The sequence below is a fragment of the Engraulis encrasicolus genome, chromosome 3 (genome assembly GCF_034702125.1).
Source record: "Engraulis encrasicolus isolate BLACKSEA-1 chromosome 3, IST_EnEncr_1.0, whole genome shotgun sequence".
Taxonomy (NCBI): Eukaryota; Metazoa; Chordata; class Actinopteri; order Clupeiformes; family Engraulidae; genus Engraulis; species Engraulis encrasicolus.
Window position 1 is genome coordinate 16847877 of NC_085859.1, and position 26602 is coordinate 16874478.

General features: G+C 43.3%; 1 protein-coding gene across 1 annotated transcript; it reads left to right on the forward strand.

Moving 5' to 3' along the window:
* Positions 1 to 7504: 7504 nt before the first annotated feature.
* On the forward strand, positions 7505 to 25917 carry ostf1 (osteoclast stimulating factor 1). The gene is made up of 10 exons (XM_063194847.1): positions 7505 to 7643; positions 14559 to 14605; positions 14718 to 14768; positions 15830 to 15893; positions 18493 to 18546; positions 18994 to 19101; positions 19909 to 19958; positions 21394 to 21472; positions 22378 to 22476; positions 23007 to 25917. The coding sequence occupies exons 1-10, from the start codon at positions 7610 to 7612 to the stop codon at positions 23063 to 23065; spliced, it is 645 nt and encodes a 214-aa protein (XP_063050917.1). The 5' UTR covers positions 7505 to 7609; the 3' UTR covers positions 23066 to 25917.
* The last annotated feature ends 685 nt before the right edge of the window (positions 25918 to 26602 follow it).

The window sequence follows — 26602 nt, forward strand, 5'->3', positions numbered from 1 at the left end:
GTACAGTGCTGCTGCGCTGTACCACGAAGCACTCACGTTTTCTCAACTCAGGGTGGAGCCTTTTATAGGTGAGGTCGCGTTAATGGAGCGGAGGCATAGCCGTGCCAGTGTGTGTGTGTGTGTGTGTGTGTGTGTGTGTGTGCGTGTGTGTGTGTGTATTCTTCACCAGTTTAATAATTAATGTATTTTGTATTCAAATGGGCCCGTTCATTGTTACACTGCTTTTCCAGCATTAATGCGTCACCATGCCTTCCCTTTCTCATTCACCCACAACACACAAAACACACCTACACACCTACTGCAGTACACACATGCACGCACACACACACACACACACACACACACACACACACACACACACACACACACACACACACACACACACACACACACACACACACACTCACACACGCACACACACACACACTCTCTCTCTCTCTCTCTCTCTCTCTCTCTCTCTTTCGCATGCATGCATGCACACATGCACGCACGCACGCACGCACACACACACACACACACACACACACACACACACACACACACACACACACACACACACACACACACACACACACAAACTTAGAGGGCAGAGGTAATGCCTGTCACAAGAAAAGAAAAGTTCTCTTATGTATCAACATAGAGAACAAACTATTAACAAATAGCTGTATGGTATGCCTATTCAATAGTTACACTGTTTTGGTGTTTGTACATGTGTGTATACTGTTGTATACTAATCTATTTTACACTTATGCAGGTTTCTTATCTCCAGGTGGTGTGTGACTGAGGTCTTCCTGCTCAGTCTGCCGTTCTGGGGTTCAAACTCACAACCTCACAACAAACTGTGGGTATAGGGGGGATAGATGCATGAACCATTACATTACATTGCATTACACTTAGCTGATGTTTTTTTTTTTATCTACTGTAAAGCGACTTACAGTTATTTGGATACAGGGGGTTGGTTACAGTCCCTGGAACAATGTGAGGTTAGGTGCCTTGCTCAAGATCATTCCAGCCATAGATGGAGGTTTAGAGAGGATGGGTAAGGGTGGGATTCGAACCTGCAACGCTCTGATCTGACTTCACCTTTCTAACCACTATGCCACGGTTGCCCAAAGTGATAAATGGCCAGGCTGCTAGCTTAGGCTGCTAGCCATATGACGTTTTACTGACATTCTAACATAGAATTCAGCTCGTTGGCATCCGTTGGATGTGCTCCTTCTACATTATGTTCTGGTTATCTCTCTCTCTGTATCAATGTACGTACAGCATACAACATACTTCAGTTTGGTACCAATGAAGTCCCTCTATCCATTCATTCAGATACTTCCTACTGGACTATGGGTCTATTTCTCTAACAGTACAGTATAAGTAGCCTGACTAGCCAGATCCTCTCTACTTAATGGGCAGCCGTGGCCATAATGGATTAGGAGAACCAATTTAGATCAGCGGGTTGCAGGTTCAAATCCCACCCTTCCCCTCCCTACCTCACTCCATGGCTATACCTTCCATGGAAGTGCCCTTGAGTAAGGCACCTAACCCCACATTGCTCCTGGGACTGTAACCAACACCCTATAACTTTGTCGCTTTGGATAAAAATCATGAGTGAAGTGGAATGGAATGGAATGGAATGGAAGGAGTTGAGAGGGTCTGGGAAGTCAGGCTAGATGGAAGGATGAGTGCTGTAACTGTGGCTATAGTCACACTTTTATGAAACCATAGGCAGTAAATGTACAGTTTTGTTTTTAAGTGTACAACACCACCACAGGAGCCAAATCTCAATCTACAATTATTCAACGATGGGAAACCTACAGTTTTGATGTAGAAGGTAGATCGTAAGTCGAATAGTGTGCCCGTGCATACTTTACACGTGATCGAACGCCAACTTCTACTCAACGATAGACATTCAACCATCATTTATTGCCATTTGATCTTGAGCATTTCAAATACATTTCAGGTCTCACAGGTTTTTTGTCCAACAGTTCTCGTGTCTTGTTTTGCATTGTTAAAAATCCTTTCCACTGACTATAACGGTTTTTAATCTCCACCCAATTCGTGTTTATACAAAGCTATCTGTTGGTATGGAGAATTGTGTTTGTTGACTAAAGGACGTCAGGGCCACATACCAGGCTGTGTGTGAACAGAGGGAAGCGACGGAGAGGAGTAGGAGTACGACAGTAACAGGTTTAAACCCATACCAAGCAGTGTTGCCAGATTAGGCTGTTTCCAGCTCAATTGGGCTGCTTAGGATGGCCGTTTGCGGGAAAAAATGGCATTTATCAGAAAAACCCGCCCAATTTTTGGAATAAAAATCAATAGAATTGGGCGGGATTCTGTGCTTCTAGGCGGGTTTTGAGCATTTTTTGGGCTGGAAATCATCAGCCTCATCTGGCAACCCTGATACCAAGGATGGGAGGATTGTGTGTGAAAAGGGTTGATACAAGGCTCTATTATCCAAAACGCCACTGATGTCATGTCTGCTGGGCATCAGGAATGTACTTATTTTTATTGATAAGGAAAACTCTGTTGTGTGTGTTTGTGTATGGTTGTTGTACTGTATTTCACAGATTTATATTTAAAGATCACATGCACTGAACTCTACAGTCCACAAACCATTTGGATACATTTTAATTGACAAAGTGGTATGCAACACCAGCTCTCCACCACTCAGAAATAACACATGCACACTTGTGTCCCTTCTTTTAGAAACAGGAAACCTGATGGGGCGTGTGTGTGTGTGTGTGTGTGTGTGTGTGTGTGTGTGTGTGTGTGTGTGTGTGTGTGTGTGTGTGTGTGTGTGTGTGTGTGTGTGTATGTGTGCGTCTGCGTGTGCGCGTGCGCGTGCGTGCGTGGGTGTGTGCGTGCGTGTGTGGTCATTAGCATCCAAATGCTGGCTAATTAGTTTACTATGCTCCGTTGAACTGAGACGTGTCGGTAAGGACGAGTCTTTTTTAATAGACTCTTTATATAATCACTATAATCATGCATTTTGAATTATTCTCACACATTCCATAAAATATCACTCTATGCCTGCTGTTAAATAGCCAATATAGACAAACACTAATCCGTATTTAGGGGGGAAAGAATGAATAAATACTTATTTCTGTGCTTTACAGGCTTTATGAATATGCATTTTGAGGAACAAGAGCAGTTCATGCTCTCTTAATGTGCACCCCTGACTGTGTCACTGGTTAAATATCCCCTGAGCCTCAGGCCGTTCCCTGTTGCTTTATCCGCTCAATTAGCTCCTTGTTAAAACTGTCAATACGTGCCAAATGGATCCATTTGTGACACATAGTGCTATCGACTGACTGACTAATATGTACCGGTACGCCTACTGGTTGTACACAGCCACATATCCTGTCAGGGCCGGCACTAGGCATAGGCAGACTAGGCGGTCGCCTAGGGCACTGGTTTTCAAAGTGGGGGACAGGGACCCCTGGGGGGCCACGAGGGGACGCTAGGGGGGCCATGGCAGGTTGACAGGACAAAAATTGTGAAATAAACTCAATAATTTAATAAATTAAATGAATTATTCACCAAAAATAAGCTAAAAAATCCCAGTGGAATCATTTTCCTCATTACAATGTGTATATATGTAGGCTATTATGCTTTCTGTAGTAGTACTTGAATGGGTTTAGGAATGCACCAACTTCATTGAGTTGTGAAACCGGATACACAAAAAAAATAGTGTGACACGGATCATATCAGGGGGACCTTTGCTGGAATCTACCGGTATATGGGGGGCTTCGTCATGGTAAAGTTTGGGAACCCCTAGCCTAGGGCACCAAATGCCTTTGGGGGGGGGCGGGGGGCAACACGGCCCACAGAATTACAGTATTAAGCAAAATGAAGCATTAAACTTTACATTGATAATGACTTTTAATGGGCACTCAATACATACATAGGCCCACTCGATCAGCAGTGCTCAAAAGTATGACACTGTGTTTACAGATGCCAATGTCAAATTCCACAAAAATAAAAGGTCTGTACTCGCCTAGGGCACCAAATTGACCAGAACCGGCCCTGTATCCATAGATAACATGTTGTGGAATACAGCATCTGCTTGGCTAGAAGCTCAAAGGAAGTGAATTATAACCGGGCGGACACCCCGGTAGCGACAAGAATAAACGACAGAGAATCGCTGGACTGTGCGCGGCAAGAGCGATACGAGAGATAGAAGCAAACAGAGTATGTCCGTTAAAAGCAGAATGCAAGCATTCCGACGTTCCCATTGGCTATGGCTGCTGTTGCCGAACCACATCATAGCTAATTTGCATAATATTTGCAGAAGTCCAACTACAAACTGCTGCTCAAGTTGCTCAGGTCGCTTTTGTCTCTTCTGTCGCCAGCAACTCAGCTGGAGTCACTCAAGTCGCGTCTGGGTTTTGTTTTTGTTTTGTTTTTTTTGGGGGGGGGTTGTCCTTTATTATTATTATTATTATTATAGGGCAGTGTGAGAGTAGACAGGAAATGATTGGGAGAGAGATGGGGCAGGGCCGGGAAATGACCCCGGACGGATTCGAACCGGGTTCCCCATGGGCAACGTAAGCCCAAATGTGGGGGGCTTAGCGCGCCACAGCGTCCCCCTTAAGTCGTGTCTGTTTGTGTCCACACTGGCAACAGATCAGTAAAATATAGCATACTCATGGCAACAAAACATGTAGTCTTCTTCCCCACAGACACCTTGGACAGAACAACACAAGAACACTATTCAAAACACCCTCATTGGGGGGAGCTGTAGCCAGCACATTAAACATGCTAGAGTCTGGAGAGACCCACCATCACAATCATTATCTACGCCAGGGGTGGGGAACCGTTTTCATTCGAGGGGCCACTTCAACTTTTATTACGGTAAGTCCAAGGGCCGCACTATGAACACAAACCAGGTTTTCCCCAACAGGATTTCTCCCTACACTAAGAAAAATAGGAAGGTGGCCACCTTGACAGCAGACCCCACCTTCACTAGGTCCCCTGAAAATATAACTTAATTATATTGCATATGTAATTTCGAAGGTTCCTTTTAAAAACAACATGTCATATTTCATGTCAAACTGCATAACATTAAAATTATATCGGGGGCTGGATAAGATGGCCTCAGGGGGCCTAAACGTCCCTCGAGACATAGAGTATGTTACAATATGCGACCTTGCCTCCTCCACTTGTGCTTGTTTCCTCGTACCAGGAAGTAATATGTCATGATGACATCACTGACAACAGCATTATATTTCAATGTCTTGCAAAAGCTCAATTGTAAAGTCTTTTTCTCAGGTGCAATTGGGATGGTGAATGAAAAACAGTCCCTCAAAAGTTGTTGTGGCTAGGCTGACAGCTGGGAAACTGTATCGTTTTCTCCACGGAGGAGTGGAGGAGGCAAGTGGAGGAGACAAGGTTGCATATTGTTACGCACTCCTAGGTTCCCCAACCCTGGACAAGAGGCCTCTAGTGTTGGCTTTCCAGCAGATACAGCACACAGACAGCTATAAAGATGATCTTTGTTGAACAAAAGTAAACTTCTGTTGGGAACGGTCTCTTTAAAATTGTCCGGAATAATCAACCACCTCTCTGATTACTTGCTCTCTGCTATACACTGGGTGCATCCCAATATGTGACCTTGCCTCCTCCACTTGTGCTTGTCTCCTCGTCCCGCCTCCTGGCCCCTCCTCCGTGGAGAAAACGATAAAGTTTCCCAGCTGTCAGCCTCGCCACAACAACTTTTGAGGGACTATTTTTCATTCACCATCCCAATTGCAAATGAGAAAAAGGCTTTACAATTGAGCTTTTGCAAGATATTGAAATATAATGCTGTTGTCAGTGATGTCATCATGACGAGAAGCAAGTGGAGGAGGTAAGGTTGCATATTAAGACGCACTCACTGATCCTGTACTGGTGGGAGAGGGGAGGATGGAACTTATACACATTGAGTTTCTGTACAAGTATTGTACTGTGGTCAGCTGAGGGTCACTGGGCCTAATTCAGCCTCGCTATTGGAGGAGAGAACAGGACAGTGCATCTCAGACAATTTAAGACTGTGGCGAAGTAGCTAATGATTAATGTAGGGGCCCTTGCCAGGTGTATACAGGGGCGGTGGTGGCTCAGGTGGTAGAGGAGCCTGTTCGACAACCCAAAGGTTGCTGGTTCGAGCCCCGCTCTGCCTGACCCCATCCGTGTGTCTTTGAGCAAGATACTTAACCCTAAGTTGCTCCTGGTGGCAGGGTGGTACCCTGTGTGGCAGCCACGGCCAGCGGAGTGTGAATGAGTGAATGTGGGGCATAAATGTAAAGCGCTTTGAGTGCTCGCAGGAGTGGAAAGGCGCTACATAAATGCAGTCCATTAATCAGTAGGCAGGGGCACCGCCAGAAATGTTGGGGCCCATGAAAGATTCAAATTTTGGGGCCCCTGTCAGTGCATGGGCCCTTAGAATCTGTAACACCTTTCCCCCACTAGTGGCACCCACGCCAGTAGGAAAGCAAAGAAGGAATGCATTGGATGGCACCCATGGTGGCCCCACAGATGAGTCAAAGCAGGGTGTGGATGTGATGTGGAAGTGGGTGTCATAGACTAGAGCAGGAATTTCAAACTCGGGCCCTGGGGGCAAATCTGGCCCCCGGAGTCAGTTTATTTGGCCCGCAAGATCATTACAAATGTGTATTAGCCCATACACACCATTAATGTATAGCCACCACAGTCATATGCAACAGAATATGAGCAGGTACATTTGAACAACCTACATATGATGGCAGTGTCTCTCTCTCTCTCTCTCTCTCTCTCTCTCTCTCTCTCTCTCTCTCTCTCTCTGTGTGTGTGTGTGTGTGTGTGTGTGTGTGTGTGTGTGTGTGTGTGTGTGTGTGAGAGAGAGAGAGAGAGAGAGAGAGAGAGAGAGAGAGAGAGAGAGAGAGAGAGAGAGAGAGAGATTTAACTATGACTATTGTATGCATGCAAAATGTTATTCTTTTTTTTTTTTTTTAAATCACATTGACTTTGGCCTGCAAATTTTCACGTGTTCCAGAGTTTGATTTTGGCCCTCAGTCCATTTGAGTGTGCCACCCCTGGACAGAGAGTTCAGAGAAACATGTGAACCTGGAAAATTTACCTCTCCAAGATTGGGGTTGTGGTTCAGTCCGGACCTAGTTCTGATGTGACAGAGGGCTGTTCTCTTTACGTGCCGCATTAGGGCAGCTAAACTGGAGCTGTTATGTTATTCTGTTGATTTGTGTTTTTCCTTGTCCTTCCTTTCCTTTCCCAAGTTCACCTGTAACCAGGTAGGATAGCCTATCAACCGATGTCATTGACCAGCCCTTGTGGATTTAAAGACAGTCTAATGGCGCACAATATAAAAACGCCTTACTAATAATGCAAAATACATGTCTATTGGATGTTAGGGCATAAATGGCCAATGAAGTTATCAGTGCGCAAAGTTTTTTGAGTCGAGTTTACCGGTTGACATGCGGTAGGAATGAATGGGTGCGCATGCGTGTGGCGCATTTTCCGCATTTGTGGACTCAAGTTCGCTTTCTCTGTACTTCCTCGTTCTGGCTATCCCGAGTGCTGCACGGAAATAAAGACAACTATCGTCCAAAGAACACTTTTTAGAACTCTATAACGCTGTAAAATGTCGAGGCCTCCACCAAAACCAGCGAAGCCAGGTAAGCAATGAATACCATGCAGATTTTGCTTGGCGATGCTCTCCAAACCTGCGTTTGGTGCTTCACGCTTTTCGGGAACTTAGCACGGATAGTTCAAGTGTTGAGTTGGGACCTGTTCGGCTACAGGGAACACACCCATGTTGGTCGCCTTGTCAGGATCTGGATCTGTGTTTGGGTCTGTCATGCTTATCTTCTTAACATAGGGTGCAATGTGCTTTAAGTAAACTAGTATGTGATGATGGGACACTGGAGATCTATGCAATAAATGCGTAGTCAGCAGACACACTTCTCTTTCACATAAACATTCACTATCGATTTATAAAATAGACCTGGTTCCTTTTTTCAAGTCAACGCGCAGTTCACCAGAGGTTCACCAAAATTCTTTACAGTTACTTTGGAAATGGCAGTTAAATCGGTGTGATTATTATTTATGTAGGCACACTACCTGTCTGTTTACCTATTGTTTGGGTATTAATTAAATCTAGCTCTAATATAACAAGCAGGCCGATCATGGTGAGCCATGACGCGCAATGTGTGCGCAATGGAGATGAATTCAGCATGCATGACCATCGTATAACCTGACATTAGAATAACATCCTTCCTCAACGTGAATGAATGATCACACTGATTTATAAGAGATCTGTCAAAAACTGGCACTTCAAGGGCACGTGTAGTATATAGTGATTCAAATGGAAACTTGTCTTTACGGTTGTTGGGGTTGGTCTGAAAGATGAAGTAACCAACTCCCTCCGCAGAACGCTGCAGCCTATATCTTGCGTCATTGTGGAACTGTCCCTTCTGCATTTGCGTAAAAGGTAGTTCAGACAAAACTGTCTTAAGTTGACCCATGAAATTGTTCTACAAAGTTGTGTTTCGATGGGAACACAAGTGTTTACTTGAGACCATCTATAACCTAAGATTTTACATTTTTTGCTGCCACACACATTAAATACAAGCCTGATGGAAGCTTTAAAGCATAGATCCTTTTTAATTATTCCTTATTGCCCAAACTATCATGTGCCACTGACCAGTTTGTATTATTGTGGGAGTAGTAAGTGGTATGTTTTGTTTACTCATCATTAGTCGTCAATGTAGGAGTTCATTGCTTTTTAGCGGAGAGGTCATTGAACAGGTCACCCTCAGTCAGGGCCCTTGATCCAAGATGATGTAGGTCAACCGACACTTTCATCAGTAGCACTGTCCACTGACAACAAGCAGTAGCAGCAATCACACCCCGTTGTGGTAAGGAAGTGCTTAACAATGCTAAACATTATACTATTCCCCCATGCAGTCTTAACCACTCTACTCGTGAAGGCCACATTATATTCCCGCCTTAGAACCACAGGGAAATGAACACCTTTAGCAAGTTGTTCTTACCTTACAATTATAGCAGGGCTTGAAGTTACTGCTTTAAAAGTGTTTTGTTTTTGGGAAAGGAAATGCTGGGCCATCATAAAAGTAAGTTTGTGTAATTTAAGAAAGCCGTGTAATTTTAACTTCTTCATAGGCATAGTTTAAAGGCAACTGACTCCAGCAAAAAGATAAGATTGGGTTTGCAGGTCCCTTAGGGGTAAAATATAATTTCCATTTCCAACAGAGAGTTTAAGTTATGTCTTCAGGTGTATCTGGTAGAGCACAGGCACTGAGTGTTTGGTAAAATATAGATTGGTATTGAGAGAATGAATGCCAGGGCTTATAAACTAAAAAACACTCCTTGTCCTTGGCGCATGGGGTATACAATAAAGCAGGTTCAGACACTTACCTGGGAACATAGACTCCAAGCAGGCCATAAAGGCTCTAATAGAAGGGCTGTATGACCCTGCTGTACCAGGGGAGTGAAGGTGTGCAACCCTTCTTTTAGGAGGTTTACCTCTCAGTTCCCGAATTGGCTTTTCTTCACGGAGTTAACTACTCTGGCTGTGTTAGCTTGTTTGTGGACATCCACCAATAGACATAGGCCTACTGTATTATGGTCGTATTTGTGCTGTTGTTACCACAACTTAATAACATGAGTTGTGAAATATTCGTTAAGAATTGTTTTACAACATTTTGTAGTTTAAGGATGTTAGAGCTCTCTTTTGACAGAGAAAATGTCAATACAGATTATCTGTGATATGTGAGTTTAAAAAAAACAAAAAAAAAACAGGACCTGACATTTTAGTGAACGTGACTGACTACTATATTATATCAACATACCCCTTTGTCCCACATGCGGGTTGACCTGTCCATAATATTGCATCATAGAGCTAAAATGTTACGTTATTTACACGTGATGGATGACTACTCAATTTTGCAATACAATATAAAAAATCAGTGCAGTTAGATGAGTGGTTCTCAAACTATTTTGAGCAAATGCCCCCTTGACCTCATCATAACCCTGCCAACACCCCACTTAATATAAAAAATAATAACATACACGGGGGGCTATAGAGCCCTCGTTGAGAAACGCTAGTTTACACCATGGGGCACACCCACACACATCCTGTAAACAAATCGGTGATTGTGTGATCATGTGATGCCTATGGTGGACTAGTGCCGAAATGCAATAGTTTGCTGGACTTTTCCCAATAAGTAAGAACTAACTAAGAATCAATGTGTCGTCCTTTGGAACTGTATACTTGTAGTCAGACGTGTCTGTGGCTCAATGAGTCAAGACGCCATACCATCACACTGGCGACCCGGGTTCCTTTCCGGTCCGAGGTCCTTTGCGGATACTCCCCTCTCTCTCTCTCCCTCTCGTTTCTTTTCACACTCACACTGCTCTTCCATGAATAAGGACATGAAAGGCCAGAAAATGTCTTTTTTTTTTAAAAAAGGAGTGTCCTGAGGGACGATGTGGCGCACTGGGCTGGGGCACTTGACAATGTAGGCATTTTTACCATTGTAAGCTATGGTGACCTAATCGCACGAGCGGCCGCACGAGATGGAGTCACATGATACTCATTAATTATCATTTTATTTCTCAATTTGTTTTCAGTCAAATATGGAATAACTGTTTAATGTATCACTTACATTGTGTTGCTTCTATGCATATATTAGTTTAAATGCTTTTTCATTTATTCAACATGGGCTATATATGGTATTAAAATGAAACCCCTTAAACTCAAGAGCGCTTCGCGACCCACTGTGGATCCTTGGCGACCGATAGGTTGGGTCCCGACCCATAGGTTGAGAACCATTGGCTTACGGTAGGCCCTGCCGTGGTCTAACGATAGGGCACCGGGTGGGTTACTACGCCGGCAACCCGGGTTCGATTCTGGCCCGGTCATTTGCAGTTCCTTACCCATCTCTCCCCCCCCCCCACACTCGTTTCCTGTCTCTCCTCCACTGTCCTGTCATAAATAAAGATATATAAAGCCCCCAAAAATATTTTAAAGTATTGCCATGGTGATCTACTTTGTACGTTTGAGTCCGGCCTGGGACATTTCCCACGCCGACCGCACCTCTCTCTCCCCTAGTCATTTCCTGTCTGGTCTTCATTGTCCTATCAAATAAGGGTACTAGCATCCCCAAAAAGCTGTAAACAGTGAAGTATGTAGATCATGAGACGAACCCACCCATTGTATTTCAAAAAACAGTGAAGAGTTTAGGAGGTCATAAGGCGACCCACCCACCCTTCCACATCCTGTAAACAAAAACAAACCGGTGATTGTGTGGTCATGTGATGCTGAAGGGCCAAAACACAATGATAAGTGAAACGCATTAGTGTGCTGGACATTTCCCAATAGATAGGAACTAACTCTACATAAGAATGAAAGAAATAGAACTACAGGACCAATGTGCCATCCACTGAAACGGTATACTTGTAGTCAGATATGTCGGCATACCCAAGCTAAAATCATGTTTGTTCGGCGTGTGCGTGTGTGTGTGTGTGTGTGTGTGTGTGTGTGTGTGTGTGTGTGTGTGTGTGTGTGTGTGTGTGTGTGTGTGTGTGTGTGTGTGTGTGTGTGTGGGTGGGTCTGTCAGCAGAGTTCATCACAAGTTATTTGTCACCGCAAAGACATGTAAATTACTTGCACCACATCACAGACTAAGTTTATCCTAATGGGCAAAAAGAAATGTGGGCATAGTATGCCTCTCTCTCTCTCTCTCTCTCTCTCTCTCTCTCTCTCTCTCTCTCTCGTGTCTGTCTGTCTCTGATAATCCCTTCCTAATTTTGAGTTCTAAAGTTCAATTAGAGGCTCGTCGCAGTCTGTCTGACTTCTGGCTTAGCAACACACGCGACTTCACGCCTCCTTGACTTCATTAATTTCCCCGCAATCCTTGTTGACCAAAATGGTCAGACGAGATGGTGCATGCAGTGGCACAGCTTTCCACACCAGAGATGCCTGCTTCAGGTGTAGGAATGAATCCAAGAGAAGCGGCTTGGCTCTGCAACATCACTTTGGCCTGGTGCCTCTTGAAGGTCTGATGTATAATGTTTGTAGTTTATTCCCAAAAACGTATGCTGAAAGTCATCTTCCACACACCACACTCTTCCTAATTGTTGGTGTGTCTCTGAGTAAGCAGACAAGTAGGAAATAGATCACAGTCACTTTCTTCTTTTTCTTTTTCTTTTCTTTTTATTCAAAACATATACTGCGTAGGGATGCAAACGATTAATCGATTAATCGATCAATGATTTAATCGATTAAAAAGCATTAATTGCAATTAATCGACAATTCAATTGACAAGAGACCCAGGTGAAATGGGCATGTGAAGAGTGTGTGTGAAGAGGGGTGTGAATAGTGGGAATATGTAAATCACCTTTTGACTTAAAAAATTGAAGTAGAATTCATTTAAATGTGGTATTTTATCTAAATTTTTAATGAAAATGTTTAGAATTTGTAGTTTTTTTCTGAGAAATATCGAGATTTCGGGGGGGAAAACGCTGATTATCAATTAATCGTAAGTCGATCGATAAGACTATCGACTAATAATTTGCATCCCTACTGCCCATTCACAATTGTATCTTTTCATAGATCAGAGAATGGTTTTGCAGTCCTAGATGTCTATGACATCTACGACTGGTAACTGGGGCTGTAACGGTACACTTTCCTCACCACACCAGAGATGGCTAGCCGACTCCGCTCCATCACTTTGGCCAAGTGGCTGTTGAAGGTCCGATTTGTAATGTCAGTAGTTTATTCCCAAAACTTTTGCTGTTTGGAGGTTCGGGTGCGCACATCCACAAAAACAGTGACCCAGGTGCCAGACAAAAGTAGCAGACAGTGTGATGGAATGGTCCGCACACTGGGCATGAGCTCCAAAGAATAACAACTTTATTTCATTAACAAACAGCAACGCTTTGATCCATCAGATCTATCACTGGTGGATTGAAACGTTGCCGTTGGTAGCAAAATGTTGCCCATTCACAATCTGGTCTTGCATGAATATTGGTCTGCTCTGACCAGAGCAGGTTTTGCAGTCAAATATGTCTATGATGACTATAACTTCTAATTAAAAATGGCAGATTTACGTTGAGAAGATCTGTCAGCCTATCTGTCTATCTGTCCATTAATATGTCATCTATGGCAATTGAAATGATGGATGAAAGTGGGACGCTCTGGCGCAGCGCGCTAAGCCCCCCACATTTGGGCTTGCATGCCCATGGGGACCCCGGTTCGAGTCCGGCCGGGGTCATTTCCCGATCCTCCCCTGTCTCTCTGTCCCATTCGCTTCCTGTCACCATCTTCAACTGTTCTGTCAAATGAAGGTGTAAAAGCCCCTAAAAAAACATAAAGAATAAAAAAAAGAAATGGCGGATGAAAACTTGGACCTTGATAGTAAATATTCACTACTGCTGGCTTCTGTAATGACAAAACTCTACGCATGTAGAAAAATAACATTGTATTGATGGTGTAGATTTTCTGGCAGGCACTTCCAGAAGCCTTGCACAATTTGAAGCCCAAGTTTGGCATTATTAAAGCACATTTAGTTTGGTGCGTTGGTTACTGGTCTGTGCTGTTCTCTGCATTTTCACTATTGAGATTACATGCGCCAGATAATACATACACATTCCATGCATGTCTTTTTAAATATCCAAGACCATATAAGGATGTAAACATTGTGTATAATAAACCGGGAGCAGTAACAGTGTGTGGATCTTTCTTCTTTCATTGGTTTCTTTAAAGGGACACTGTGTGAGATTTGTAGTTGTTTATTTCCAGAATTCATGCTGCCCATTCACTAATGTTACCTTTTTCATGAATACTTACCACCACCATCAAATTCTAAGTATTCATTATGCCTGGAAAAAATGCACTTTTCATACATTAAAAGGGGGATCTTCTCCATGGTCCGCCATTTTGGATTTCCAAAAATAGCCATTTTTAGCTGCAAAAATGACTGTACTTGGACCATACTAGAAAATATTTGTTTATTACTTAATAAAATTTCATGTAAAAATCAAATTTGGCAATAGGCAGCCCAGTTTCAATGAGCAGCATAGCTGCAGTACCTTTTTGACCATTTCCTGCACAGTGTACCTTTAAATACACCATGTATGTGACCAGGGCTGTGAATTAACACCCGCAAACCAGCCAAATGCTGGTGAAAATTCAGTTTGGCTGGTAGAAAAGACCGACTTACTAGCTGCTTTGACCAATTAGTAAGTGTGTGTTTGGCTCGTAAGATCTAATAGCCATTTTGGCTGGTGATGGGGGAAAAAAGTTTATTTAGAACCCTGTATCTCACCACAGTTGAAATGTTGTTAGTTGACACAACAACGCAGAAGAATTGACTGTGTGATGTTGACCTTTATCAGTATCAGAGTTATGAACTTACTTGTTGTTGTCTTCACTTTTAGTCTTTACTGTATTGTTTTCGATGGACAAACAAGAATGTTAAAACCTTGTGATACCACATTTTTACCATATCGTCCACCCCTATGTTGACCTCATGGTGTGTCTGTGCCTGTGTCTGTGTGTTTCGCAGGTCAGGTGAAAGTGTTCAGGGCCCTATTCACCTTTGATCCACGAACGGTGAGTATTGCGTACAAAGTCTCCAGACTTAAACATGTAAACATTTCGCACCACTTCCACTTCTACGGTACACCTCATGACCTGTTTGATAATTATTCCTCTCTTTTTACAGCCAGATGAGTTGTACTTTGAAGAGGGAGATATCTTATACATTTCAGACACGGTAAGTGAAGTCCTTCATCTGCAGTAGCATAAAAGCGGAAGCATGACGAGATCATGCAGATATTGGTCATCAACAACTGATTTGATAAGATCTGATTAGTGTGGTGGGATGTAAGTTCCCTATCCTCTGGACAGTGTGATGAAATATGATATGATATGATTTAATATGTTAACTGGAGAGAAGACAGCGGAGCAGCTCAGATGACATTGAACTCTGATGAAGATGGTTTATCCATTGAAATGTTAGTCCCCATGTTGTGCACTTGATTGAAAGAGGAAGAAAAAAAATCATCTGTGCTGCTCCGGTGACTTCTCTTCAGTTCTTGTCTGTCTACCGTCGATGCACCAGATTATAAAACAGAAGCGCATGGCATTACCCCTTTAAAGGGGCTCTAAGCAGGATTAAAAGATAAATAATCACTGTCCCGAGTCAGCTGATGCTTATTTGAGTCACTAGTAAGTGAACGATGACTCTCGCAACCACTTTCACGGTCCGCTGTCAGAGAACAGCAAATGTAACTTTTGTGAGAGTGGCCCGCTACGAAAAATACGAAAAATCACTTTACATACCGTATTCAGATTTGTATCAACTGCTGGCATTCGTGATGAAAAACATTCTCGCAGCGAGTTTATTTAAACAGTATTTTTTCATGACTTTGTCGATTTTGAGACAGGAATGCCATGTGCACTGCACAAACTACGTCATCCTACATTAATGTTTAATATGTATTAGGGCTGCACAATTAATCGAAAATCTTGATTTTGGGCGCGATGATTAAAGATCGTAGCCATGACGATTTAATCGTGATCACAAAGGGAGCAATATAGGAATATACTGTAGTGGCTTCAGGCATCTTTGAAGCCAGATCATGTTGACAGGCCTGGTATTTTTAGCCAAAAATCTGTTTTATTTTGTTAAGTAGGTGGATAATTTCTGTACTCTTTTTGAATAAGAACAATACCGCACACCAGGGATGGATTTTTGAGGGTGTGTTTTTTGCTATTTCGACTTGAGAGAAGAAGCTATCCTTTAATGTTTTACTATTTGGCTGTGCCCCTCAGAGTGACAGTAATTGGTGGAAAGGCACCTGCAGAGGAAGAAATGGCCTCATACCCAGTAACTATGGTGAGTAACACACACGCACACACACACACACACACACACGCACACGCACACGCACACGCACACACACACACACACGCACACGCACACGCACACGCACACGCACACGCACACGCACACGCACACGCACACGCACACGCACACGCACACACACACACACACACACACGCGCGCACACACACACACACATGTAACGGAGGCCAACCAGCAGAGTGTGGCGTGGAACGTTAGTAAACCTCCCTCCCGAAGCCTCATAAAGTATCGATAGCGTTGGGCTATCGGACTGATCCTGTAGCCCTGTGGTATCGTGCTGTGCCTCCCATACCCCAACCAAATGCACTGACTAGGAGGTGGCGAGTTCACGGCCCCGAGGGGGACGGATTGCGCGGGAACACCTTGGTTACTCACACACGTACGGTCACACACACAAGCTATCAAACCGCATGCTGTGGCACCATTCTAGGTGTCTGCGTTGCCTTGAGAGGTGATTGCCTTGAGAAATTGATGCTCTGTCAGAAAGCACTGCCCGAACTATACAGGGTCAAGCAAAGCAGCCGCTTTGCCGTAAACTGCTAAAGCTCACGCTATCAGCCTCCCAATTTTGTGGCCGATTTTCACATCAGGTTGCGCACAAAGAGAATCGTAACTGTCACTGTTCTCCCTATTCATTCTCCCTATTTTGAGTTGTACATATCAAACCCTGTTTGATATCTGCAATTTGTGACACTTGGAACGGGCAAAATTCTATCTTAGATGGTCTGCGATGGTCCAGCAAGTGACGTTCCACCGATTGTCGTAGGGGGGTTTTCAGCCGAGAACCGGGCTGATAGTCGTGTAGTTTGAACTTGGCTGAAGTCTTACTCAGGGAAGCTTCCTTTGAAGACTGCAGTGTCAAGATTCCCTTTTTGGCATTCTGGAATTTTCTATTGATGTGCAGCAAGTTCTAAGACTGAGGCCGACTATATGCATGCACAGAGCAGAGGTTAACTGTGCAAAGCATGTGACAAAATTCACAAAGTGCTCTTGTTCTTCTTTATTTCCCCTTTTATTGGTAATTCCCCTTTTTTAAGGTTACAGTCTGTCAATTTGGAGGAGTTACATCATTCTTGTGACTAGAAGGTGCCAGACATGAGAAAAAATGAATTGAATGTTGAATTGAAACTATGAATCAAGCAAAAATGCCTGCATCCTTAGATCCTCTCCAGATCCTTTCGAGGGCATCTCTCTCTCTCTCTCTCTCTCTCTCTCTCTCTCTCTCTCTCTCTCTCTCTCTCTCTCTCTCTCTCTCTCTCTCTCTCTCACTCTCTCAGAAAAAAAACATTTACAATCACATTTTTTCAAACTTTTGCTGTAAAGACTGGCCTAAAGACCTGGTGTGCCCTGAGGAAGGCCTGAAGGTCTTCAGACTTAAATCTTGGACATTCAAATCTGAGAAGTCTGCAAGTGTGCAGACATTGTTACACTCTGTCGATTGTAAAGAACCAGGCAATTCCACACTGTTATGGACTTGGATCAGTTTCTCCAAGTCAACTGCTTTTTCGGAGTGATTCTAACCATTCTGGACAACTGCAATCAATTCAGCATTGAATGACTGTGTTGGAGTAATCAGGCATATGACTTAACAGTGTTTAGTAATTTTTGACTTTCGTCACATATTCAGTTCTTTTCATGTGTAGTTCTTGTTCCTGTTTTTGTAATTTGGGTCAAAAATGTGTGGATGTGTGTGTGCGCACACCACATCTGTACTACAACATGTTCCAATCTGGACTTCCAGATGCCGTCAGATCAGATGTGTGACCATAGGCTGTTTTAAGCAGTAATTATTGTCTGCCTACAGCCCAAATAAAAGCCTTTCACCCAAGCCCCATCATAGCTGCTCTTCTACCTTGAAAGAGCTGCGCACTACGCATCATGGGAATGGTTGTGACCCGGGTGGCTAGCATCCCCTTGTGGTCTTGCTGTGCATTACATCCTTTTCAGCCAATGTTTGAAGTGTAACGAATAAAAGCTGTTGTGTTGTTCAGCAGATGTCTCTTTGCAGCTCAAGTTACCCTCAACAATTAGTGAAGATTCTTTTCACGCCATACGGTTACCCTAAACTCTGGAGGACATTCTAATGTTTATTTTTGTTGTTGATGGATATGCCTCAGCAGATTGTTCAGCATGCCTCCAAAAGCACTTAACAAAACACTGTTAATTAAAAACAGGCTGATGACGTTACATTGACACACTTGAGTAAGACTAACACTTTTGTTGCATAATCATCAACCCAAGCAACCAAGAGTTAATTTTCTAACACCAGTGAATTAACTCCTCTCTGGCTGTTGGTATGAAAGTGATATCGGGTAGCGTGCATACTGCACTTACAGCTTAGTTTTCACACTGACTGCACAACAGCTGAGTTAAACGGTCTATCTCTCTCTCTATCTCTCTCTCTCTCTCTCTCTCTCTCTCTCTCTCTCTCTCTCTCTCTCTCCCTCTCCCTCTCTCCCTCTCTCTCTCTCTCTCTCTCTCTCCCTCTCTCCTTCGCTCTCTCTCTCTCTCTCTCTCTCTCTCTCTCTCTCTCTCTCTCTCTCTCTCTCTCTCTCTCTCCTACTTTCAGTGGCTGAGCAGGCAGAGTCTATAGATAACCCCATGCATGAGGCGGCTAAACGAGGTAAGCAGCACAATACAACACACAACTTGATGTTACCACATGTCAGTTCATTCTTATACCCGTGTGGCTGAAGTGCAATCCCACCACTATACCGTGGCCTAGTTTACATTAAAAAAAGTTTCTGTATCGTTTCCATCGCGAACGCACTGTCCATGCACATTAAAACACTGGAAAACGACTACACAAGTGTGAATGTATTCACATGTATTCACTCCAGCATGGATCTGATCCAGCACTCGCTGGGTAAACGCCTGGTATCCGAGGAAATGCTGATCTCTTGCCCCTGCTTCCCCTGCCCTCTGAAAGTCACTAAAGTTACAAAATACTTAATATTGTGTCCGCTAGGCCCAGCTGTGACTCATTGGCCCTGCTAATTTCCTGTCGCTCCTCACTGTCTCTGTCATAATAAAGGCGTAAAAAGCCCCCAATTTTTTTTTTGTCTGCTAGGTAATCTGAGCTGGCTGCGAGAGTGTCTGGACAATAAGGTGGGCACCAACGGGCTGGACAAGGCGGGAAACACTGCCCTCTACTGGGGCTGCCATGGAGGACACCGAGGTACGCTCACAGGAAAACGGCACACGACACACCGCACACCTGCTTTGGGCCGCACTTGTCAGATGATGTTACAAAGTTGCAATTTTTTATTTATTTTTTTTCTCTCAAATATTTTTTTTGGGGGGGTCAACTTTTATTTGGCCAGTATAGCAAAGACTGGGACAGGAAGCGAGTGGGGAGAGTCGGGGAAGGATCAGCAAATGACCCGGGCCGGAATCGAACCCGGGTCGCCAGCGTAGTAACCCAGGTTAGGCCACGGCAGGGCCACAACGTTGCAAATGTTTGCTTTTAGGTATACATCGATTAAAAGGTGACAAGCATAAACAAAAACCGTGTAAAAATGAAAGAAAAATGTTTGCACACTTAAATCCCCTTTGTGTCCTTTTTAATTATTTAGGGCTTGGCCTATAATTAAAAAGAACACAAAGGGGATTTAAGTGTGCAGAGATATACATAGTCCTAAATGTAACAAAGAACATGTGAATGCCTTTACTACCAGACACTTTCAGTGATGAAAGTCAAAGTCCAAGTGTACTTTCTGGTCAAAAATCTATTTAACAGGTGTTGGCTCAGAAGATTGAAATTGCATTTGACCAGACTCCAATGTGCAGTTGAACTCAACATTGATAAAGACATTGACAATAATAACACACACATACACTAAAACTAACATACTGATACATAATCTATCGCGCTCTCTCTCTTTCTTTCTTTCTTTCTCTCTCTCTCTCTCTCTCTCTCTCTCTCTCTCTCTCTGTAACCAGCTTGCTATTGCAGCCACTTTGATTTTTGATTTCTTTCTTCCAGATGTGGTAGAGATTTTGCTGGCCCAGCCTAATATTGAGTTGAACCAACAGGTGAGTGGAGCTACACACAGTTTTAAATAGACATAAGTACTGTGAATGCTTCAGCATTTTGCTTTTAGCAATGAAAAGATATTATGCAAAATATCTGAAACTACAGTGTTATTTTTTTGTCCATCATGTGGAGATTGCATTGGTGACATTCCTTATGTTTACATGAGACAGTTAAATCCGATTTAACTCACTTTAAATCTGATTAAAACTGCTCTAAAAGCTTCTGCTCTAAAAATATCATGTAAACACTTACCGAACAGGATTTAAGTTTATTCTTTTATATCCAATTGAACACGTTCCTCTGTCAAGTCCGGTCGTTCCAGGCATGCTCGTTGGCCACACTATGGTGCCAAGACCCGTGCTCTTTGCTTCAGTGAGAAAAAGTGGCGGATTTCCAGTCCACTTCGTACATGACAGTTTTGCTTAATTTAAAGTCCCTAAGCGACTATAAATGTTGTGGCTTCCATATATTGATGTAAAAGTGCCCCACGAAGTAATGAAGCACAACAAAGTTACTCCACATCACCCTTTGACCACTCATTTTTCTAAGCTAGGTGGGTAAGCTAACTAGCATTTTGAAAGAACCAGACCACAGGGCATGTCCCAAGCTTTGAGTCCAACTGAGGGCATACATTTTCGGGCAAGATTAGCACCTGTCCTGGTAGCCCTGGAGGGTTAGCGACCACGCCCCCACGCCTTATTTGGCTCACTCAGCACGTGCATCCTCAGTCCAATCGCAATGCTGTCTTTTCCCCAGACATTTAATCAGATTTAAGTGAAAGTGCCATGTATACACGTCGCAAAATAACTTTAAATCCAATCTATTTAAATCAGATCTATTAAATCTGATTCAAAAACATCATGTAACTGTAGCCATTGTTTGCATTGCTGTAATCCAGACTGTTGATTATAAATCCATATGTGACGTTCAGTCACAACCGCTGCTGTGACAATTTTCGCTTTAACCCATTTTAGCCTAAGCCCTTTTTGGGAAAAGGTGCCCTCTCGGCTCTCCCTATTAAAACCTAAATATCTCAGCCTCCGAAGCACATAAAAACATGAAATAAGTTGCATTTAAAAGCTAGAACCTTCAATTTGCACTAGAATGTGTTCATTCAGCTCTAACATGCCCACATTTTTTATACAAATCTCAAGAACCTTAATTCAGCGTGTTTGTCGCTTCAGGACACAATGGGTTAAGGCCAATAGTCCTTTTAAGCTGTCTGTAAAAGGTTAATGAGTTTTAACCATTTTTTATTTTGGTTTGAAGCACGTTGGAGTCAACTGGTGTTGTGTTAAATGTGCTATAAAAATAACATGACTTGATTATTTGACATAATTAAATGATTATTTGACATAATTAAATGATAATTTGACTGAATGAAATGATTGTTGTTTGTTAAATATTGTGTCTGTGCTCTGCTCTGTGGTGCAGAATAAACTGGGTGATACAGCACTGCACGCAGCTGCCTGGAAAGGCTACAGTGATATCGTGGAGATGCTGCTTGACAAAAGTAAGATTACACTGTGTGTGTGTGTGTGTGTGTGTGTGTGTGTGTGTGTGTGTGTGTGTGTGTGTGTGTGTGTGTGTGTGTGTGTGTGTGTGTGTGTGTGTGTGTGTGTGTGTGTGTGTGTGTGTGTGTGTGTGTGTGTGTGTGTGTGTGTGTGTGTGTGTGTTTAGATGCACATTTTACTTTGTTCACAGCTTTTGTAAGGCAAGGAAGACCCGCACGTCACTGAGCTGACCTTTTCCATTTTCGTGACGTTTCGGTGTATGGGTCTTGGTGTACGGGTCTTCCTTGCCTTACATCAGCAGTGGGGAACCTAACCGCACGAATAGACCAGCCGCGACAAGAGCGAGGCAAGCGACAGAAGTAATTGACTTTGTATTGAGTCGCGCAACAAAAGCGATTCTGGAGAAAGGAGGCGATCCGCACGCCTAATGAAGGTGGGGTATGTTGTAAAGGTGGCCTTCTTCAATGTAGTCCTAAAGTGCATGGGGATATCCTGGTTTGTGTTCATAGTGCGGCCCTCAGAAAATATGAAGTGGCCCGACACCTGCCTCACATGAACTTCACATTTTTACCTTGCACCCGTCTAAAATAAATGTGTGTGAGATCAGACGTTTTTCACAGCTTTTGCCACTTAAATCTGCCCCACTTGTCTTGGTCCCTCACATGGTTTCTTCCAGACAAGTTTATCAGATTTGCCTCCTACTTCATCTCTTAATGTGTTTGACTTTTGTTTGCACTGTGTAGCACTAATGCCTTTGTGTGTGTGTGTGCGGTGTGTGTGTGTGTGTGTGTGTGTGTGTGTGTGTGTGTGTGTGTGTGTGTGTGTGTGTGTGTGTGTGTGTGTGTGTGTGTGTGTGTGTGTGCGTGTGTGCGTGTGCGTGTGTGTGTGTGTGTATGTTGATCAGATGCCAGGATGGACCTCCTGAACAACGAGAAGAAGACCCCTCTGGAGATGGCCACCAACGCCCAGTCTGCCTCCCTCCTGAAGAGGAAGCAGGGGAGTGGTGAGTTCACACCACTTCTACTTTTCCAAGACGAGCTAGCAGTAGGCTATATTTGTAGCATAATTACAAAGCTAAACATTGCTGAAGTATTATTTTCACCACAATAAGGCAGGCTTGTACTGTGAATAAAAAGTGCCAAACAAGCACCCCTCAACTGTCAATTCAGTTGGCAGGTGGTTCCTGAACATCTTTAGGGGGTACAAAGTAGTCCTCGGACTGAAAAAGTTTGTGAAACACTGCTCTAGCTTAACTACATCAAATGTTGATACGGGGGGCGCTGTAGTGCAGCTCGTTAAGCACCCCCCCCCCCTATATTTGGGCTAGCATGCTCGTGGGGACCCAGGTTCAAGTCCCAACTCTGCCCCATCTCTCTCTCCCCACTCACCTCCTGTCATAATGATGTCACTTTCCCATCAATAAAGTCACAAAAGTCCCTAAAAATATATATATATTTTAAATGGCATCCTTGCCTTTGCTTCCTTGAGAGTGGATGCAGCTTAATGAGGATGTCTTGTGTTGTGTTGTTGCAGCCGTGTCGCGCACTCTAAGCAACGCAGAGGACTACCTGGATGACGAAGACTCCGACTAAGGAGCCAGCAGGCCACTGGGGCTCCTCTCTTCACTTCCAACAGGGCTACAAGTCTGTGACGATGGATGGATGGATGGATGGATGAACGGATGAATGGATGGATGGATGAATGATTGGTGGGTGGGGTGGGATGGTTCCACTCCACAAGGGGGTGGGTTGGGTGGGCTTGGTCTTCCTCCATTCCTTCAGGTGGTGTTTCACCTTACGGTTTTAACAGCTTTCAAAAAGTCTCTCTCTCTCTCTCTCTCTCTCTCTCTCTCTCTCTCTCTCTCTCTCTCTCTCTCTCTCTCTCTCTCTCTCTCTCTCTCTCTCTCTCTCTCTCTCTCTCTCTCTCTCTCTCGAAATGTATTTGTATATGTTTGTATTTTTCCTCAGTTGCTTTGTAACGTCCATAATACCTGGCACTAAAGGGCCAGGCGGGAAGCGACATGAGAACTCATGTCATGCAATGTTTTCTCTGTGTGCGGGTCCAAAGAGAGGTTTTCTAAGAAAATGGTTTTGTGACTAACTCCACTTAGTGAACCCGGAGTGAGTTGTAAACTTTTAATTAAAGACTCTTCAGTTGTTCATCTGGGGGGTATACCAAGAACCAGGCTAATTAGTAAACCAGATTAAGATAACCTTGAGGTAGTGGTAAATCATCCAATTTGAGAGCCTGGAGTACTTATTTTCTAAACTAAATGACACCTATGGGCTGTCTATTAGAAGATTTACCACATCATGCTGGTTAACCTAGCCAGTTTTATCAATTAACCATGTTCATGGACTATTCCCCTTGGTTCATCCGTCTATCAAAGTAACAGCACAAGGCTCTCATATTAAAAGGCTTACCACTTCCTCGAGGGTTAACACTGTCCAGGTCAAGGGACTAAGCCAGCTTTTTGGAGTACCCTACAGATGTCTTATTCCGTCTGATTGTGTAATATGGCAACATTCAGTTCTTAAACAGTGCTGCTGCTGCTGCTTCACTAACTGTGCCTTCATTTCTGTGTGTGTGCGTGTGTTTATGTGTGTGTGCGTGTGTTTATGTGTGCGTGCGTGTGCATGCGCGTGCGTGCGTGTGTGTTCATGTGCGTGCGTGCGGGTGTTTTCTTTGTCTGTCATTGGTATGTGCACTGGAGAGAAGGGTGTGTTCCAAACAGTAGAGTTGCATAAAGTAGAAGCAAAAGTTCTTTTAGAAATGTAATTACAATACTTGTAGTATGATTACAAAGTTGAAACCATGTAGTACCATACCACTAGGGTTGTAATTACATATGTACGAGTACTTTTACTTCTACTTTATACAGCTGTGCCAAACAGTGATGGGCAAACATGGATTCAGGATTTATTCTCCAGTGCCACATATTCACAATCACCTGGTTTTACCTGTAACTTCTGTATCCAGGTTGGACAGGTTAAAGCCAGGCCGTCTAGAAAATGTGGCTCTGGATTGCAAACTAATGAACTCAGGTTGACCATCACTGTTTCCAAGTGGGCGATTTAGTGTCTTGGTTCAGATATGGTTACTGAGAAATGGTGAAGAAAATTCATTGTAAGATTGTATTTAGGCTTCTATCTGAAATGAATCCAAAATGTCGACTCATACGCTACATAGTGTACTGCAAGGGGTTTGTCTTGCCTTCTTACACTTCTATCAGTGATGTGCAACCTTCACCTTCAGAAGCTACACTGCACTGCCACACGGGTAAAACCAGGGGCCCATACTAAGAAGCTGGTTCAGGAGTAAACCAGGTTAAGTCAAGAGGTACTACAGGCTCTTCTCTTAGAGGATTTACCGGTACCGCTTCACTTAACCTGGTTTACTCCTGAACCCACTTCTTAGTTCTCCCCCCTGGTCATTTGGAATATGTGGCAGTGTGTTGCAGCGTCTGAATCCAGGTAGCCCTTTTCTGCTTACTTTGTTGCACTATGTAATAAATGACTGGACATTTTGGTTTCAGCCTCAGTGTTTTCTCTCTCAGGAGGCTCATCATTTCCTTTGAGAAGCCAACTCTAGAGTGAGGAACTAAGCCCTACAACAGCAAAGTGCAGTAACTACGCCAACATTTGAAACTGAGAAAAATCATTCAAAGCCTTGGCATTAGGCTGGATATTGTAGTTCCTGCAAATTTGACACAGCAATATCTCTAAAACGGGATACATGTTGACCATGAGGCTTTGTCACAAGCTGAAGAAGGTACAATGAAGATCATTTTCAGTCTTAAAGGGACACTGTGTGAGATTTTTAGTTGTTTATTTCCTGAATTCATGCTGCCCATTCACTAATGTTATCTTTTTCATGAATACTTACCACCACCATCAAATTTTAAGTATTCATTATGACTGGAAAAATTGCACTTTTCATACATGAAAAGGGGGATCTTCTCCATGGTCCGCCATTTTGAATTTCCCAAAATAACCATTTTTATCTGCAAAAAGGACTGTACTTGGACCATACTAGAAAATATTTCTTTATTACTTAGTAAACTTTCATGTAAAGATCAAATTTGGCAATAGACAGCCCAGTTTCAATAAGCAGCATAGTTGCAGTACTTTTTTTGACCATTTCCTGCACAGTGCCCCTTTAAATAAATGATGACAACATGTGTAGTTACTGTACTTTGCCTTTGTAGGGCAGCCCGCTCAGCTGCCTGCCAGTGGAGGCCTCTCACATCTTGCCATCACCCCCACCCTCCGTTTCCTTCCTGGGGAGGAAGTGGGTCCAGAAAATATTGTCATTCCAACATTAATTATGTACGATCTGTCTTTTGTGTACCCAAATAAAATCTATGAAATGGTTGTGAGAACAAGTGAGGGTGTGTTGTTACATTTGAAAATTGTCGGTTAATAAACGGAACATTTACTGCTTACTATTTGCACTGTAGTGAAGTCATTGTTGTAATTCTTAGGGTTGGGGATGGAGGGGAGGGGATGGAGATGAGTCTACTCTTATGCATTTAACACCTCTATATTCATACATACACATGAAGAATTGACACGTTTGAGTTTTTTACATTAAAACAACAAGCCATCCATTTAAAAGGCAGTTGGTGATGAGTGTTTCCTCTGACGACTCCTCTCCATTGTTTGGAAACCTTGTCTGCCTTTTGAAGTTAGTCCGTCGGGTCTGCAATGAATGAGGCAATCCTGTCTAGAGCTTTTCCTGAAGGATTAAGGCAAAGGTTACACTAGCTGTTACACTGTCTGAAATATTTCTTGATGTGCAATCTACGGTAACTTGCATGCCAGGGCATACTTTGCATTACATTACATTGCATTTAGCAGACGCTTTTGACAAAAGTGAATTACAAGGAGGATATTCAAGCAAGTGCTGCAGAGTGTGGGGTCAGTACAGAAACTGGTAGAGAGTACAGTGAAATTGATATGTTATTACGGAGTATTGATGATCAGAGGTATACTATACAAGAGAAGACATAGTTACAACATACTCAGAGGGTTTTTCATGGAGGAAATACATGGAGCCAAGACGTTTTGAAGTTTATCAACAACAAAGGGACAGCATATATTAATACAGCAACATTTCAAAACAAATGC

What these genes read in the sequence shown, in the direction of transcription:
- ostf1 (XM_063194847.1), top strand. Translation starts at nt 7,610, where the DNA reads ATGTCGAGGCCTCCACCAAAACCAGCGAAGCCAG. An exon ending in GCATGAGGCGGCTAAACGAG is followed by an intron (nt 18,547 to 18,993) that starts GTAAGCAGCACA and finishes TTTGTCTGCTAG; the next exon opens with GTAATCTGAGCTGGCTGCGA. An exon ending in CTGCCATGGAGGACACCGAG is followed by an intron (nt 19,102 to 19,908) that starts GTACGCTCACAG and finishes TCTTTCTTCCAG; the next exon opens with ATGTGGTAGAGATTTTGCTG.